At 53.4% G+C, this 17,602-nt stretch overlaps 1 protein-coding gene across 1 annotated transcript; it reads left to right on the top strand.

Annotated features, from left to right (window-relative positions):
- Window positions 1–908: 908 nt before the first annotated feature.
- LOC142029399 (uncharacterized) lies at window positions 909–13,292 on the top strand. The gene is made up of 4 exons (XM_075024262.1): window positions 909–1,005; window positions 1,365–2,292; window positions 11,719–11,825; window positions 13,122–13,292. The coding sequence occupies exons 1-4, from the start codon at window positions 909–911 to the stop codon at window positions 13,127–13,129; spliced, it is 1,140 nt and encodes a 379-aa protein (XP_074880363.1). The 3' UTR covers window positions 13,130–13,292.
- The last annotated feature ends 4,310 nt before the right edge of the window (window positions 13,293–17,602 follow it).

The raw sequence follows: 17,602 nt of genomic DNA, 5'->3' as shown, positions 1-17,602 counted from the left end.
CTCGGTTCGGCTCATTTCGCTTCGGGTGGGCGCGGCTCCGTTCGGCTCATCTCGTTTCGGGTGGGCCAGTCTCATCTCGGGTCCGTTCGGCTGATCTTGTCTCGGCTCCGCTCTGTTCCCGTCGGCTCGGTTCAGCTCATGTCGGTTCAGCTGGGCTCGGCTCCGTTCGGCTCATCTCGTTTCGGCTAGGCTCGGCTCCGTTCAGTTCTTCTCGTTTCGTCTCCGTTCGGCTCTTCTCGTTTCGGCTGGGCTCGTCTCCGCTCGGCTCGGTTCGGCTCTTGTCGTTTCGGCTCCGCTCGGTTCCCGTCGGCTCGGTTCGGCTCACCTCGCTTCGGCTGGGCTCGGCTCCGCTCGGCTCACCTCGCTTCGGCTGGGCTCGGCTCCGCTCGGCTCACCTCGCTTCGGCTGGGCTCGGCTCCGCTCGGCTCACCTCGCTTCGGCTGGGCTCGGCTCCGCTCGGCTCACCTCGCTTCGGCTGGGCTCGGCTCCGCTCGGCTCACCTCGCTTCGGCTGGGCTCGGCTCCGCTCGGCTCACCTCGCTTCGGCTGGGCTCGGCTCCGCTCGGCTCACCTCGCTTCGGCTGGGCTCGGCTCCGCTCGGCTCACCTCGCTTCGGCTGGGCTCGGCTCCGCTCGGCTCACCTCGCTTCGGCTGGGCTCGGCTCCGCTCGGCTCACCTCGCTTCGGCTGGGCTCGGCTCCGCTCGGCTCACCTCGCTTCGGCTGGGCTCGGCTCCGCTCGGCTCACCTCGCTTCGGCTGGGCTCGGCTCCGCTCGGCTCTTCTCGTTTCGGCTGGGGTCGGCTCCGTTCGGCTCTTCTCGTTTCGTCTCCGTTCGGCTCTTCTCGTTTCGGCTGGGTTCGTCTCATCTCGGCTCCGTTCGGCTCATCTCGTTTCGTCTGTGCTCGGTTCATGTCTGCTCCACTCGTCTCGGTTCGGCTCATCTCGTTTCGGTGGGGCTCGTTTCGTTTCGGCTGGGCTCGGCTCCGCTCGGCTCATTTCGCTTCAGGTGGGCTAGGCTCCGCTCGGCTCCGTTCGGCTCTTCTCGTTTCGGCTCCGCTCGTTTCTTCTCGTTTCGTCTCCGTTCGGCTCTTCTCGTTTCGGCTGGTCTCGGCTTGGTTCTGCTCATCTCGGCTCCGCTCGGCTCTTCTCGTTTCGGCTGGACTCGGCTCCGTTCGTCTCTTCTCGTTTCGGCTCCCCTCGGTTCTGTTCGACTCGCTTCGGCTCCGTTCGGCTGCGCTCAGCTCATCTCGTTTTGGGTGGGCTCGGCTTCGCTCGGCTCCTCTCGTTTCCGCTGGGCTCGGCTTCGCTCGGCTCATCTCGTTTCGGCTGGGCTCGGCTCCGCTCGGCTCATCTTGCTTCGGGTAGGCTCGGCTCCGCTCGGCTCGGTTCGTCTCTTCTCGTTTCGGCTGGGCTCGGCTACGTTCGGCTTATCTCGGCTCCTCTCGGCTCTTCTCTTTTCGGCTGGACTCGGCTCCGTTCGGCTCTTCTCTTCTCGGCTGGGCTCGTTTCCGCTCGGGTCCGTTCGGCTCTTCTCGTTTCGGCTCCCCTCGGCTCTGTTCGACTCGGTTCGGCTCCGTTCGGCTGCGCTCAGCTCATCTCGTTTCGGGTGGGCTCGGCTCCCCTCGGTTCATCTCGTTTCGGGTGGGGTCGGCTCATCTCATTTCGGCTGGGCTCGGCTCCGCTCGGCTCATCTCGTTTCGGCTGGGCTCGGCTTCGTTCGGCTCATCTCGCTTCGGCTGGGCTCGGCTCCGCTCGGCTCTTCTCGCTTCGGCTGGGCTCGGCTCCGCTCGGCTCTTCTCGCTTCGGCTGGGCTCGGCTCCGCTCGGCTCTTCTCGCTTCGGCTGGGCTCGGCTCCGCTCGGCTCTTCTCGCTTCGGCTGGGCTCGGCTCCGCTCGGCTCTTCTCGTTTCGGCTGGGCTCGGCTCCCCTCGGCTCTTCTCGTTTCGGCTGGGCTCGGCTCCCCTCGGCTCTTCTCGTTTCGGCTGGGCTCGGCTCCCCTCGGCTCTTCTCGTTTCGGCTGGGCTCGGCTCCCCTCGGCTCTTCTCGTTTCGGCTGGGCTCGGCTCCCCTCGGCTCTTCTCGTTTCGGCTGGGCTCGGCTCCCCTCGGCTCTTCTCGTTTCGGCTGGGCTCGGCTCCCCTCGGCTCGGTTCGGCTCATCTCGTTTCGGCTGGCCTCGGCTTCCCTCGGCTCGGTTCGGCTCATCTCGTTTCGGCTGGCCTCGGCTTCCCTCGGCTCGGTTCGGCTCATCTCGTTTCGGCTGGCCTCGGCTCCGCTCTGGCCCGGCCCCGTGTGAGGTAAGGGCGGGCGGCGGGGCCGGTGGCCGTGGCGGGGGCTACTCGCCGTCCGTGGATCGGTGGGCTGCCCGGCGGTCGCCAGCGCCGGGGCTGCCCGGGGTCCTCGCAGGCCGGCAGCGGGGCTGAGGCGGCGGCGGTGGCGGCATCTCCCCTCACGGCAGGCCGGGGCGCCGGGACCCGGCCTTCCCCCCGCAGGCCCGGCCAGCCCCGGCCCCTCCCTGCCGCCCCCGGGGCTGCGGGGGCGGCAGGGGACTGCCCGCCGCTGGTGGCTGTCCGGCGGGGGCCGGCGGGCACCGCGGAGACGTGCGGCTGTGGAGAGAAAGGAGTTTCTGTCGGCTGTCCCCGCAGGGACCTGCAGCCGCCCGGGGTGTCCCTCCAAGCCTGGCGTCGGTGGTGGGCTGCGATGCAGTCCTGTCCGGGTGTTTTTGGCAGCCCCCGGGGCAAGAGGCCTATCAAGTTTCAGGGAGGTCGGCAGTGTCGGTTGCCTGGAACCAGATGTCTTCATGCAGGCAGGCTTGTGTACAGGCTTAAAATCTGGCAGGTGAGCATGTTGAAGCTACAGCCTGCAGTTTGGTGACTGCAGGTATCAGTGAGTTCATAAGAGACCCTAAATGCAGACGGTGCGGGCTGCTCTTTTCCTGCCTTCTTTCACTGACCGTGGAAGTGGTCACTTCAGAGTGGCTACTGCCCTCACACAGGCTGAGCATCAGCCTGAGAGAGTAATGTGCGCTGTAAAAAACGCTCCTGTTTCACTGCCATGTGTGGATTTTGTACTTCAGTGGGAAAAGAGGCTGGTTTTACTGACGGTATTTTGAAATTTTGTTTAAAGCGTTCAACTGAGAAGCTCTAGAGCCTTTGTAGTGGTTTAACCCCAGCCAGCAGCTAAGCCCCGCACGGCCGCTCACTCGCTGCCCCACAGTGGGAATAGGGAGAGAATCAGAAGGGTGAATCAACTTGCAGCTTGGCATAAAGATGGTTTAATAAGTAAACCAAAAGCTGTGCATGTGAGCAAAGCAAAATCAGGAATTCGTTCACTGCTTCCCATTGTCTGGCAGGTGTTTAATTTGCAGGAAAGCAGAGCTCCATCAAGCCTGACGATTACTTGGGCATGTCCCCCTTTCCTTCTTCTTCCCCCAGTTTTATTGCTGAGCATGACATCCTATGGTCTGGAATATCCCTTGAGTCAGTTGGGGTCAGGCATCCCAGCCTTGTCCCCCCCCAGCTTCTTGTGCACCCCCAGCTGACTCTCTGGTGGGGCAGTGTGAGGAGCAGAAAAGGCCTTGATGCTGTGTAAGGACTGTTTTCAGTACAAATCCAAAATACAGCCCCATGCAAGCTACTGTGTGGAAAATTAACTCTCCCAGTCAAAACCAGCACAGCTGTGGAGCTCTGTACTCAAAGTATGTACTTATTTCTTGGGCTGTCAGCTATTAGCAAAGTGCCTTTTACTGGCCTGGCAATCTGGCACTCAAGTGTGGATGTAGAAGGAGTCTTTGGAAACTCTCACTGGCAGTAGTTTGTTGTGCTCTAGGGATTTTTTCTCTTGCAAGGTTCCCTTTGCACTGCCACTCCTCTTTCAAATGTGTTTGTGACAAACCTGTCCTGTTGTTTTGAAACAACAGCGTGCCTCTCCTGCAGGCAGAGGGGCGCTGAGCAGGACTTTTAGGATAACTGCTGCTCTCAGTTTCTAGAAGGCGCTGTAGTGGCAAGCCTGAGAAATGAGAGTGAAGGGAGAGTATTTTAGTCTGTGGTACTGCTGGCCTGCAAGGCAGAGGAAGTAAAGCAGCCTTTGTGTATGCAGGGGACAATGAATAGGAGGGTTGTGGGAGGTAACAGTTGTATGGTAAGCCTCAAATGGAAAGCTTGAGTTAGTAGCCAGAAAAGTAACTAAAGCACGGGGTGCTGAGTAGTCTGGTCAGCTGGGGAAGATGTAAAACAAGTGAAGAGGATGGTCCTTTAGAAGTGAAAAAGAGAGTTTCCCTGAGGGTATTGCCCTGGAGGAATCTGCTTTTGACTGGTTGTCAGGCACACAGAGATGATGGGCAAGTGCTTTTATGAGTGGGCAAAACCTTGACCAGCTCACTAAAGGAACTCTGGAGCTTTTAGTTTGAGAGGGGACTGAGAATCCTGCGATCTATAATAATTCCAGAAGTTTGAGCTGCTCTGAAAAAGGAGCTGGAGCTGCTTAGGTTTGAGGGTGGTATTCCAAAGCAGGTGCTTATAGGTTGGGTCCTGCTGAAGGAGTGTTCTGTAGGGCTCAAACTTGGTCTGAAACTTTATGAGTTGTGGCTGTCTCAGCCTCTGATAAGTAATTAATAATGCTAGTATTCATAAGCCAAAGCAGTAGCTCAGCATAATCTGCCTCCCTGTGTACATCCTTCAAGGCTGTGATCATCATCAGGTTGATGTCCTCACAGGCTTTTGGGAAGTCTTCTAAACTGTTGAGGTTAAGTCTCTTTTCAGGTGGTGGCACCCATGCAGAAACTAGGACTGAGATCCTTTTGAGCCAGGAAGTATCCCTGAATCAGAGAAACAGAACAGCGTTGTGGCATTCCAAAACCCCTGCTTTCGTGCCAGTGAGGTTGCAGCAGGGCTAAAAATGCCATAGGCAATGACTCAAGCCTCTGCCTAGAGAGTGGTTTTATGAGTGTGAGTGAATTTGCTTTTGCAATGAGATGTGTACAGGCATTGCCAGGGCCTGGGTTTACTCTGGAAGTGACTGTTGTTAGCTGCAGAAGAATTGAAGAGAATGTGCTATGAACACCATGCCAATTAGGCTGTCTCCAGACCTGAGGCTACATTAAATCTTGTGCCACACTTGTCTCCTTTCTCCTTTGGAGAAGTAGGCTGGGTCCTTGAAATTCTGCTGCATGTCTTGTGGTGTCGTGTAGTGTTCAGAAGATGCTTGAAATGTTGCTCTTGTCTGTGACTAAGGTTCTTTCCCTCAGTGTAATCCCTTTGGAAGGCACTGCCAGTAGTGTGTGTATGTTTCTGAACAGCCTGCAGGTGTTTGATCCCCTGATAGTAGAGAGAGCACTGTATTTGTTTGAGTTTGGCAGTCCGTCATTGCTCCTTGCTTTCTTCCATTCTTTCCACCCTCTTCTCATCATCACCATGGCAGCATCCCTTCCTGCATCGTACTTTTGTGACCCTGCTGATTCATGAAGACTTCATGACCACAGCGTAAGTCTTGGGTGGGTGATATCTGTCCTTCTGCTGTGGCGCGCTGTGTAATTCCTTTCATTAATTTGTTCCGTATTAAGCAAGGAGAGAGCATTTCTGAAGAGGAAGGAAAGTTCTTATCTCTGACTGAGTTCTGCCTGGGGCCCCTGAATGTGGAGGATATGAGAATGGCTGCCTGCCAAACCATATACCAGATAATACTTGCACGCTGTAATTCCTTACACTGCACCGTATTTCCTTATTTCCAAGTGACATTTGTGCAACATCTGTTTACTTTTTAATGGGTTCGGCTTTTCTTTGAGACCTTCTCTCTCCCTGTGCATTTTATTGTTGGCCAATACCTAGCAGCAAACAACTTTGAGAAGCTGGCTTAAAAAAGGTGTAGTTAAGAGTTGGGAACACAGTTTGATGCAGGCAGTACACAATTCCCAGCATCACAGGGCTGTCCTAGTTTCAGCTGGGATAGAGTTAATTCTCTTCCTAGTAGCTGGTATAACTCTACAGTTATAGGCTATAAATACGGTATGGATGCTGTAATGATTAATACCACAGAATCACAGAATCGTTGTAATTGGAAGGTGCCTCCGGAGATCATCTAGTCCAATGCTCAAGGCAGGGTCAGTCGGAGGAGGGCGTGCAACGCTGAGTCCGCTGTATCCCTGCCTCTCCACACCTTTTGCAGGGAGGGGTGAGGCAACGTACTGGCAAGGCGGGGCCCCCGCGGCAGGACTTGGTCGTGGCAGGAGTGGGGCTTTTCTTCTTTTGGAGCCACCTCAGACTTCTCCAAGGAAGCTACCCAAGATGATTTTTCTCCTTTGGAGGAAGCTCTCTGTGAGGGACTGAGAGTTAGTATCTCAAACATTGTGGTGGGGCAAGTTCTGCTTAAGGACTGACTGCATAACAAGGATTTCTGCCTAGGAAGGAACCCCAGGTGAAAAGGAGCCGATCAGCACCCATCGTCAACAAGAGGGGAGGGGAGGGGAGGTCATGCCGGAGGGTGCACAGCCCCCTGGTCTGATGTGCTGAGCTGGGCAACTCACCGTGCAGGGAAGGGGAAGTTACTCCCCAAATGACCCCAAAGTCCCAAAGGCTCAGAAACCGCTCATGACACCTAATTAGCCTAATAAGTTTGAGTACCCTCCCGAAGGAGGGTCAAGGATGATAAAAGGACACAAACTGAAGCCCCACGTGTGCAAGCCCACTGGGACTGGACCCCTCGGCTGACTGAACCAGCGCTGGACCCAGGACTGGTGAAATCTTTCCCTTCTCTCTCTTTCTCTTTTCTGTAGTCCCTACACCTCGTCTCGTTGACCAAGTCTGGGACTAGGAGTGGATCCAGCCACCCCGGGCTCCTCTCTGAGAAGGAGTCTAGAAAGCGAGGGGGTCTGCTCTGAACCCCATGACTCGACGGGAGGGCTCGCCTTATTGTCTTCCCTGAACTGATTCCCAAATAAGCCAGGTGTCTAGGATACGTTTGGTGATGTAGGGTTAGCACGTTACACAGTTTACTGACATAGTTTCATACCAGTTTTGGTGGTGAGCATGCCGGTTCTTGCTGTGAGCAAATAAAAATTGAGTTTTGTGAGTTACAGGATCCCTGGTGTTTTTTCACCTTTTCCTGACCTGGGAATCAGCAAACCTGAGTCATCCTGAGAAATTGGGACATGACAGTGTGTCTCCTGCCCAGCCCCCCTTGCGTGTATGTGGGCGTGTCTACCTCCCCGCCCATCTTGCCCCTCCCTCAGCATGTCTCTCCCACCACCCCACCCGCGTGTCTGTGGGTGTGTCTCCCTGCAGCCCCACTGTGTGTCTGTGGGTGTGTCTCCCCCTGCCCCCACCCCACATGTCTGTGGGTGTGTCCCTCGCCCCCTTGCATGTCCATGGGTGTGTCACCGCCTTCCCTTGCCTGTCCGTGGGGGTGCTCCCACTTACCCCCCGTCCCGCATGTCCATGGGTGCGGCCCTCCCCCACTGCCCCCCCTGCATGTCCGTAGGTGCATCTACCTGCTCTCCCTATGTGACCGCGGGTGGGTGGACACATTTGGCTCCCACAATTGTCTGTTGGTGTGTCTCTCCCCCCCACTGCTCTCATGGCCGGGGTGTGTCTGTCTTCCCACACCTCCCCTGTGTGTCCCTCGGTGTGTGTCCCTCTAACCCTCCCCCTGCTCCGTGTCAGTGGGTGTTTCTCTCCCTTGACCCCCCCTTGTGTCGGTAGCTGTTGTGGTGGATCCCTAAGCGTAGATTCCGATTGTGTACGACCTCGTCCCACAGCCTCCCAGGGTTATCTCCCTGCAGCAGTGCTGTAAGGAAGGGAGGAGACGTTTTCCAACACCGGCGAGAGTGTTTACTTGTATGCTAAGAAGGTGTTCAAAATGGTATCAATTAGCCTAAATGCTGATTTTAAGTGTTCAAATCGCTCTTAACTTGTAAAGGAGGTGGTGTATTTCGAGCTGACCTGTTTACCTGGAATCCTGCTTTAGCTCAGCGACTCTTCTTGTGCACCCCCAGCCTCTGCTGGCAGGGCGGTATGAGAAGCTGGAAGGTCCCTGACTTAGTCTAAACGCTGCTTAGCAACAACTACAGCATCGGTGTGTTGTCAACATTGTTCTCATTCTAAATCCAAAATGGCCCTGTACCAGCTAGTCAGAAGAAAATGAACTTTATTCCAGCCGAAACCAGGACAACCCCAAACCCCCTGATTCTGGGTCTGCAACGGAAAAAACCAAACAAATTTGGGACTCCTGGGAAAGCCAAATCCGCCTGTATTGGTGCAGCTGGAAAGCAAAAAACCCACCCCATTTTCATGCACAAAACCGCAACCAAAAGATCACCCCTTTTTATGTTGTGGAAAAGCACTGAAACACACCCCAAACGGAGTATTTTGAAAAAGCAGAAAACTCCCCAGTTTGGGGAAGATTGGGGGTGAAGCACAGGCAGTTTGAGGGGTGTTGCTGGGGGTCCTCCCAGTGTGGATTATCTGGTGTGGGTGCTCTGTTGCGGGTTATCCCAGGCGAGTTACCTGCTGTGGATCATCCTGGGTGGACTCCCTGGGGTAGGTCATCCCCACCCGTGTCCCCCCATGCACCTTTGTACCCTCACCTACCCTCCCCCCCCCGCCCCCCGCGTGTGTTTCTCCCCCATATGCCCCCTGCTGCTCCAGCCCGCCCCCTTCACCCATTCGAGTTTTTAACCCACACGAGTTGTTTCCCCCTGCATCCCCTGCTCTTCTGTCTCCTGTCCCGTCCCCCCCCTTCTTCTTTTCCCTCCTCCATATTCCACACCACCCCCCCCCCATCATCCGTCAGGCTCCAGACCCCTGGCATGCTGCCTGCACCCCATTCTCTGTCATTTTTTCTTCTTTTCCTTGCAAGTTGTTGTTGTTGTTGTTGTTTCTTGTTAATGATTAGACTGTTTTCGTTTCAAGCCACGAGTTTTCTCACTTTCGCCCTTCCGATTGTCTCCCCGTCCCACTGGGGGCGGGGGAGCAAGTGAGCGGTCGCGTGGGGCTTTGTTGCTGGCTGGCGTTAAACCACGACACGAGGTGAGTTGCAAGCCCTGCCTGGCTAATGCTGGAGGCTCTCTATGTTCGTCCTGCCATCTTGACGGGCTGTCCTTGTTCTTCATTGCCGCTTTATAGCGAGCGCCTCTCGCTCTGTAAGCGGCAGTACTGGGGCCGTGCAGGTACTGCCTGTTGCAGGCAGCAAAGGGCAATTGTGTCGCTTGCTGGCGGGAGCGGCAAGGAGTGCGGAGCCACGCTCCTGTAGGGAGCAAAGATGGAACCTCGAGGGCTCTACGGTCATCTGCTGAGGACTACTAATATCCCGACAGGCCTCTTTGCTATCCCTGCTTCACGGCTGCTTCCTTTGCACGCCGGAGGGCGGGGCGGTAAGTAACACCGTGCAGCGTCTCTTCGATAAGAGACAAGCCCCGCACAAGAAGCCTTGCGTGCGCGCAGGATTGGGAGAGCAGAGTTCTGACGGCACGGAGGTGAGGAAAGGTGTGCCCACCCCAACTGAGCCCCAGGGTCGCCAGGGTATCGCTCGCTTGCAGGTGGGCCGCTGGCATCTGGTGCGCTGGGACGCGGCGTTTCCTGCTGAACAGAGCTGCCCCTCTGGCACAGAGCAGCTTTGGGTCTCTTGTGGCCTGCCTTCAGGCTGTCAGCTGAACCAGGCGTTATTTTTTGTTTTTAAAATCTGTCGCCAGCATCTGTTGACTGGCTGCTGTCACTCCCGCAACCCTGATGCCACATGCAGAGGGGATACAGCAGTCCCTGGGGCTTGCTCCAGGGGACACCCCCCCCCCCTTCCCCCCCCCCATTTGCAGGCTCCCTGTGCTGCTTCTCCTCTCTAGATAATGGGGTGGGGAGGGCAGGGGCAGAAGCGACCACCCGAATTGTCTGTTCTTTGCACTTGACTGCTGTAAACGCTCCAGGCACTCGGGTGCTTTTTGGAACGGAGGCGATGAAGATGACTGCCCGGGCTGCGAGTGGGGAAAGGGCAGGGCAACGTAAGCCCTGTGCCCCCAGTAAGTAGTTGCCGCCTGTGTCTGGTCTCTGCTGGGCTGAGCTGTCAGTCATCCCTCGTCCAGCCGCTGCTCCGAAGAGGATCGTTGTGGGGATGCTGCTGCCCGGCGACCAAAATGGGGTACTACAGCTCAGAGGCTGCAAAGGTGCGGTGGTGCCCCTGTAACGGCACCCGTGGTCCAACGGTAACGGCAGTGCGGCACGGGGGGAGAGTGCCGGCGCGCTCGTTGCTTCCTCCCGGTAAGGAAACGCCGCTGCCGGCCCACGTGCGCGGTGTGGGCGGGCGCTCAGCGGGCAAATCGCGGAACAGCAGCGCCGGCACCGCACAGGTGCGCAGCAGCGCCGCCGCCTCGGGTGCTGCCGCCTTGTGGGCAAAGTGTGGTACTGCAGCCCGGCGTTCGCGCGCCGGCTCTGAGCCCTCCGGCGCGCCGTCCGGGAGCACCGTGGCGGCGTGCAGGGCGCGGGTCTCGGCGGCAGCGGGCGAGCGCCGGGACCGCGGGTGAGGCGAGCGATCCCCTCCGGCGGGGGCGGTGGCGGGGGGTGCCTCCTGGCCGCCCGGGGCTGGTGGGACGGGAAGCTGCGAAGCGGCCGCCGCGGCAGGCTCCCGGTCCGCCGGAGGCGAGCCGGGCCAGGGCAGCGCCGGGCAGTTCCCCGAGAGCCGATAGAAGGGAAGAGGGGACGGAGGCGGGCACCCCCCAGGCGCGGCCGGCGGGCGCCTCCCCGAGTCGCCGGAGCTCCGACACGGCGTCGCGGCAACCGCGTATGCGCGGCGGCGCTCCTGGCGTTACCCAGCAACCGGAGCGCGTTACGGCAGCTCGGCAACCGCGCATGCGCGTTGCGCCTTTTACGGCGCTCGCCGCTGTTGCCTGGCAACCAGAGCGCGACACGACGCCTCGGCCACTGCGCATGCGCGGCGACGCGGTTTACGGCGCTCCTGCTGTTGCCTGGCAACCAAAACGCGGCCCTGGCCGTCGGGAGCCGCGCATGCGCGGTGGCGGCTTTTGCCGCCCTCCTGCTGTTGCCTGGCAACCAAAACGCGGTACAGCAGCTCGTGAGCCGCGCATGCGCGGTAGCGGCGCGTTTCTCCTGCGCTCTCTTCCGCCACCTATTGAGCAGAGTTCCGTACTGCGGCTGGGGTGCCGCGCATGCGCGCTGACGCGTTGTGCCAAGCGCTCGCCGCTGCCACCCCGCGACCAATGTTCGGTACTGCAGCTCGGAGGCTGCGAGTGCGCGGGGCTGCCCCGGTCCTGCACGTGCCGTCCGACGGTAACGGCAACGCGGCACCGGCGGGAGGGGCCGCCGCGCTCGTTGCTTCCTCCCGGTAAGGAAACGCCGCCGGCAAGGAAAGCTGGCACGGGCTGTCTCTGCCCGGCCTCCCTCTCCTCGCGGCGCGGGAGCACGAAGGGACAGGCGGGGCGCTTACCGGCTGCGGGCAGGAGCTGCTGCGGCTGAAGCTGGAGAGGCCAGAGAAAGGTTAGAGAAGAAGAAATGGAAGGCTGGCCGGCCGGCAGCTGCCTCCCGCTGCAGGCAAGAGAGAGCCTGCCTCTCCGCGTGTGGAAGGATCCCTCTTCGTAGTCCGCAGCAGGTCAGACCACCGAGGTGCACCGCAGGGGCCGGATGCGGCACCGACGGTGCGGTACGGCCACGTAGTGTGCGAGCGAGCGAGGCTCCGTGCCTAGGAAGCCTCGTCTTGCAAGACCTATGAGATGCGTGTTCTCCTAGGGGGAGGACGGCCACGCCGCCGGAGTTACAGAAGAGGAGGGGAGCGGGAGAGGAGCAGAAAGAAGCGTCTGAACTGGCAAATTCTCCTGGCAGCGCCAAGAGCTGTGGTGAGCCCCGGGCCCTCGGGGCCCTGTCTCCCCTCTTCCGCGTTCTGGTCCCTCCCTGCCCCTCCCCTGGTCCCCTCTCTTTCCCACACCGCTGCCTGTTTTTTTTCTTTTTTCTTTTTTTTTTTTTTCTTTTTCTTTTCTCCCTTGTACCTCTGATACTGAAAAGCCGGTCGAAGAAACTCCCTAAGACTCGTTTTGGAGTTTTAGAAAGCAGGCATTCTTCATTGCGGCACTGGATGCACGGGGGATAGTTCCACCCAGCGTGCATGCCACAGCTTTAGCACAAACAGGTTATACAGAATAAGTAATTGCATGTTAATCAGATTAGAATACATATACGTAAAAACGATGGCAACCGATTATCATAGTACTGCCTACATCCGATCACGCGCAATGAAGGATCCATTTGAGACGAAGGGCTGCTTTTGCGACCACCGACCCATTTGAAGTTCTTGCTGGCTGTCCTTGAAGTCTTTATTCTTGTCCTTGTTCTTTGATCTTGAAGCTTAACGCAGTTTCAATCACGTGTGGTCAGTTTCAGCATTGTTCTCATCTAGCGTACAGGAACATCTAGTCATAAGAGCAAAGAACTGCAAAACTTAGGAGTACCTACCTCTGCTAGTCGATTGCTTGGCTATACTTTTGTCTATTGTTTCAATGGTAGTGTTAGTATAAGATTTCTAATAATTATTTACCAAATCTCACTTTTGCAGTCACCTAGCAGCAAACCAGTTTCCACAGCTGGTACAAAATATTAAAACCATCCCAATATTTAGACGTGCCATACAGAATGTATGGAAATAGGCTATCAGAGGTGTCTGAGGGGCAGGGGGAGCGCTGGCGGGGCGCCCCGAGCCCCAGAGCAGACTCGCTGGCGGGACTCGATAGGCACGCGACTGACTGAATAAACGCTGGCCGCCCGTCCCCTTTGCCCTCCGGGCTGCGTTTGCGCTCCCTTTGCACGGGGCGAGGGGCCGTGAGGGAGCCCAGGGGAGGAGGAGGAGGTGAGGCGCTGGGGGGGGTCGGGCCGTGCCCCCCCTGTTCCTGCTGGGCTCCAGCTGTTGCAAATATTCTGGTAAAGAAATCAAAATTTAATCACATAGAAGAGTTAGGTTTGATTAAGAAGTAAAATTGTGAAGCATAACGTATAGGATTGTTAAGTTTGAAACGTAGCCATAGAAACTTTAGGAGCTGTGTTATGCGTGACTCTAGGAACCTTAATATTGTTAAAGTTTGAAAGAGCTAACCCTAGAAACCTCACCAGGAAGTTACTGGCTTTTCTACGTTCTGTTTCAGGAAAATAAGGAAACTGTCGTGGACACCAGTTTGCTGCTTGGAAACCCCCTTACCCTTCCCATCTCGATTTGAGGATCGAAGATGCCAGTCAGCAGAGCTAAGTGTAACTGACCAATGATTGTTTTTAAATAAGAATATTGATAAGGTTATATAATCAAAGGACCGATCATTATAAAGGTTAAATTTAAGAACGAGTATAGTATGCATTTTTACGGAAGGAGCTTAGGTAACAATGACCTGACAGGAAAAGTCTGTAAAAACTGATGGATTTTGATACTGAGTGGGACACGCCTTTGGAGGAGCGATCCCCTGTGTCCCCAGCACTGCGATAAACGAAGTGCCCGCTTCTTAACTTCACGTTGGTGTTAAGGAGTTTTATTCCAGATTTCGGTAACGGTTTTGGTGACCCAGATGGGACCTTGCGAGTGAGACTGGACGAGATCGAGTGTTGATCGAACTCCGGCCGGCACCGAGGTATTCTCGGGGAGAACTGTCACCCTCGACTCGCAAAGCTCCTCGCAGCGTTCCCTGGAAAAAAGGTAAGGCGCCACTGTGTTGGAATTTGTTTGGAAAGCCTGCCCGTGAGGCGCGGCGAAAGCTTCGCAGGGCTGGGGCTTGGAGGGTACCCGTCTGCAGTGGAAGCCTAGGTGTCTGCCCGTAAGTCATAAGCGAAAGCTATTGCTGGGTTGGACTTTGTGTATTATTTGGGACAATTGTCATTTGCATTTGTTTGGTAGTTGGTATTTGAATGTATATAAGTATAATGGCATTAGCAAAATTGTTTAAGAATAAGAGTGCAGGAAATGGAACTGCTGATGAAAAGATACCAAAACCATCACCGTTGGGATGTTTATTGGCACATTGGGGTGAATTGCAGGAAAAATGGTAAACGAACAGAACTTTGAGTTACAATACTATATTGCAATTACTTTTGTTTTGTAGGAGAGAGAGTAAATGGAATAAGGTGCCATATGTAGGTTTGTTCTTTTTAAGTGAACGTATCTGACGGGGACCGGAGGGGAGTCTCCCAGCAGAACCTCTGGTTACAGCTAAACCGGGAGAACAGAAAATTGAATTTGCATTGACACTAGAGTCACGTTTCCAGTTTTAAATACCTTAGAGGGAGAGTTAAGTTTTGAAGAAATTGGTGGTGTCGGTGCAACAAGTGAACGAGAAACTAGACCCTTCTTTAAATCTTTAACAATGAAATTAGGAAAGTAATGGGTCACTCAGCAGTTTTTGTGTTTGCCAAATTCTCCTAAACTCCTGTGAAGGAGAGATCTATTTGAGAACTTAGAGGCAGAAATTAAATTAAAAAATGGAGAGATTAAAATTTTAATTCCAGAAACTAAACGTATCGAAGCAGTGGCTTTGTTGTTAACAGGATGGTTACCGAAAGCAGAAGATTATACCAGTCAAAGTCTAATGCTGTAATTCCAATCGTCTGGACTGGGAAGTTCCCGGAAAATCCGAAAAGCAGAACCCGTGAGAGTTGATTTAAAGCCAGGATGGAATCCGGTAAGAATTAAACAATACCCCCTAAAACCGGAAAGTCAGAAAGAGTTAGCAATGGTAATACAAACATTTTTAAGATACAAATTGTTAATAGAATGTGAATCCAGATATAACACCCCGATCTTGCCTGTTAAAAGGCTAATGAAAAAGATGGTAGATTAGTTCAAGACCTCCTCAGAGCAATAAATCAAATAGTACAAGATATTCATCCGGTAGTAGCAAATCCTTATACTTTGTTAACAACCCTAACGGAGAAACAAGAATGGTTCACAGTGCTAGACCGAAAAGATGCCTTTTTCCATATTCCCTTGGATCCCGGTAGTCAAGAGGTTTTTGCTTTAGAATGGGAAAATCCTGAGACTGGGAGAAAAACACAATATACGTGGACAGTCTTGCCTCAAGGCTTTAAGAATAGTCTTACCATTTTTGGAAATCAATTGGCACGAGAATTGGAGATTTGGAAGAAAGAAAATAATCAAGAAATCTTGCCAAAATATATGGATGATCTGTTAATTGTAGCTGAGACGGAAGAACAATGCACAAAGTTAACTATTAACTTGTTGAACTTTTGGGGAATCGGTGGATATCGAGCGTCAAAAGAAAAAAACCAAATAACCCAGAAAGAAGAAACTTATATAAATGAGTTTTAAAATCCTAAAAGGACAGAGACAATTGGGAACTGAGAGAAAAGAGGCAATTTGTTGTCTCCCCGAACCTAAGACGAAAAAAATTAATGACGAGCGTTTCCGGGAATGGTTGAGTGGTGTCACCTGTAGATTATAAATTGTGGCTTGCTGGCCTGACCTTTATAGGAGCAGCTCAAAACCTCAAACAATGGATTGGACCGATGCCGAGAAAGCTACTTTCCAAGAATTGAAACAGGCTGTAATAGGGGTGCCAGCCCTAGGCCTGCCAGATCTCACAAAGACACTTGAACTTTTTGCTCGCGAAAGAAGAGGTGTAGCTCTGGGTATCCTGGCCCAATATTTAGGGCCAAGTGGGCGAGCTGTGGCCTACTTTTCGAAGCGATTAGATAATGTGAGTCTGGGATGCTCTGGTCGTCTGAGAGCCATCGCTGCAACTGTGCTACTGATCCAGGAAGCTCATAAGTTTAACCTGAGGACAAAGGATTACTGTACGTTTCCCATATGATAACTGTTGTGCTAAAACAGAAAGGGGGGCATTGGGTATCCCCTAGCAGGATGCTGAAATACCAAGTGGTGTTGCTGGAACAAGATGATGTTTACCTAAACACTACTACCACTGTTAACCCTGTTGCGTTTTCAACAACTGATCAAGTTAAAGGAGAACTGGAACGTGACTGCTTGCAGACAATCGAAAGAGTTTACTCCAGCCGACTGGATCTCTGAGATGTCCTGCTAGAAGAAATGGATTGGGAACTATATGCTGACGGAAGCGGTTCCATCTGTGAAGGAAAACGTTTATCAAGATAGACAATAACTACTGAGGAGGTAATTGCGTTGCCAGCTTTGCCTTCGACGATATCTGCCCAAAAGGCTGAATTGATAGCTCTCATTCGAGCTCTGGAACTAAGTCAAGGAAAGCGAGTCAACAGGACAGACTCAAAGTATGCTTTTGGAGTAGTACGCGCACATGGAGCGATACGGAGAGAAAGAGGACGGTTATCTGCACAAGGAACCACCATTCAGCACGCAGAACAAATACTGAAATTGTTAGAAACCATTCAAAAACCAACAGCAGTCACGATAATGCACTGTAAAGCACATCAGTTAGGTAAGACCGGTCCGAACACAGGTAACCGACTGGCTGATAAAGCTGCTAAAGAGGCTGCAGAAAAAGGCATCCTAGTACTAGTTCCAGAGAAAAGTATAAAATTGCCTAAAGAAACTCCAAATTATAACGAAAAAGATGAAGAATTAATTATTAGATTGCAGGCTAACAAAATGAAACAGGATAGGCTGTAACACCGACAGGTCAAATAATAGTCCCACCCACAATAATAAGAGAAATTGCCCGAGCTGAACATCACAAAGTATACTGGGGAACAGAAAGTGAAATATGACAAAGGTTGCTTAAACAATTATAAGCGGATGTGAAATTTATATATAAAATTATCCCCGAATCAGTAATAAGATCATCTTTGGGATTATTAAAGAAGGAAATTTTTTTAGGAGAATATTAGCAAATTGATTTTATAGAATTGCCTTGAAAAGAAGGATCTATCCTAGTTTTAGTTGATATCTTTACTGGGTGGCCCGAGGCTTTCCCTTGTCGCACCAACAAAGCAAGGGAAGTACTCAAAGTCTTGCTCAAAGAGATAATACCAAAATGTGGGGTGCCTGTAAGAATGTCATCTGACAATGGCCCTCATTTTATAGCAAAGATTATGAGACAAGCTGAGCAAAGTATTATCTATAGATTGAGACTATCACACCCCATCTAGACCACAAGCAAGTGGGGGGGTGGGGGGGGGGAAGAGAGAGAGAGAGAGGGAATGAACCATACCCTTAAGCAACAGTCGAGTAAAATTTGTCAGGAAACCTCACTCCTCACATGGGTTAAAGCATTACCCATGGCTCTATTAAGAATCAGAGCATAGCCAGAAGAGAAAGAAAATTTAAGTCATTATGAAATGTTGTATGAAAGACCATATCAAGAGTCCTATGTTCTGAGCATCTTGAGTGCCTTTGGAGATAGGTTTTTAAAAGGTGTTATGATTTCTTTAAGCAATTCTTTTCAGGAACTTTGTTAGTATGTCTCCACAGCTGGACCCTTAGAATTGGACGTAGCAGTGCTTCCCTTCCGACCAGGAGATTGAATATATATAAAATCACTGAGAAGTGGAAAGGATTGTATCGAGTCATTTTAACAACCCTTAGAGCAGTAAAGGTCTGGGAGAAGAACCTTGGCTTCATTATTCAAGAATAAAGAAAGCACCAACAAGAAATTGGAAGTCTAAAGAAACTGGCCCTTTAAAACTGAAA

The sequence above is a fragment of the Buteo buteo genome, chromosome 3 (genome assembly GCF_964188355.1).
Source record: "Buteo buteo chromosome 3, bButBut1.hap1.1, whole genome shotgun sequence".
NCBI lineage: Eukaryota > Metazoa > Chordata > Aves > Accipitriformes > Accipitridae > Buteo > Buteo buteo.
The sequence above is the reverse complement of the archived record's forward strand: the minus strand, read 5'-3'. Positions and strand labels throughout refer to the sequence as shown.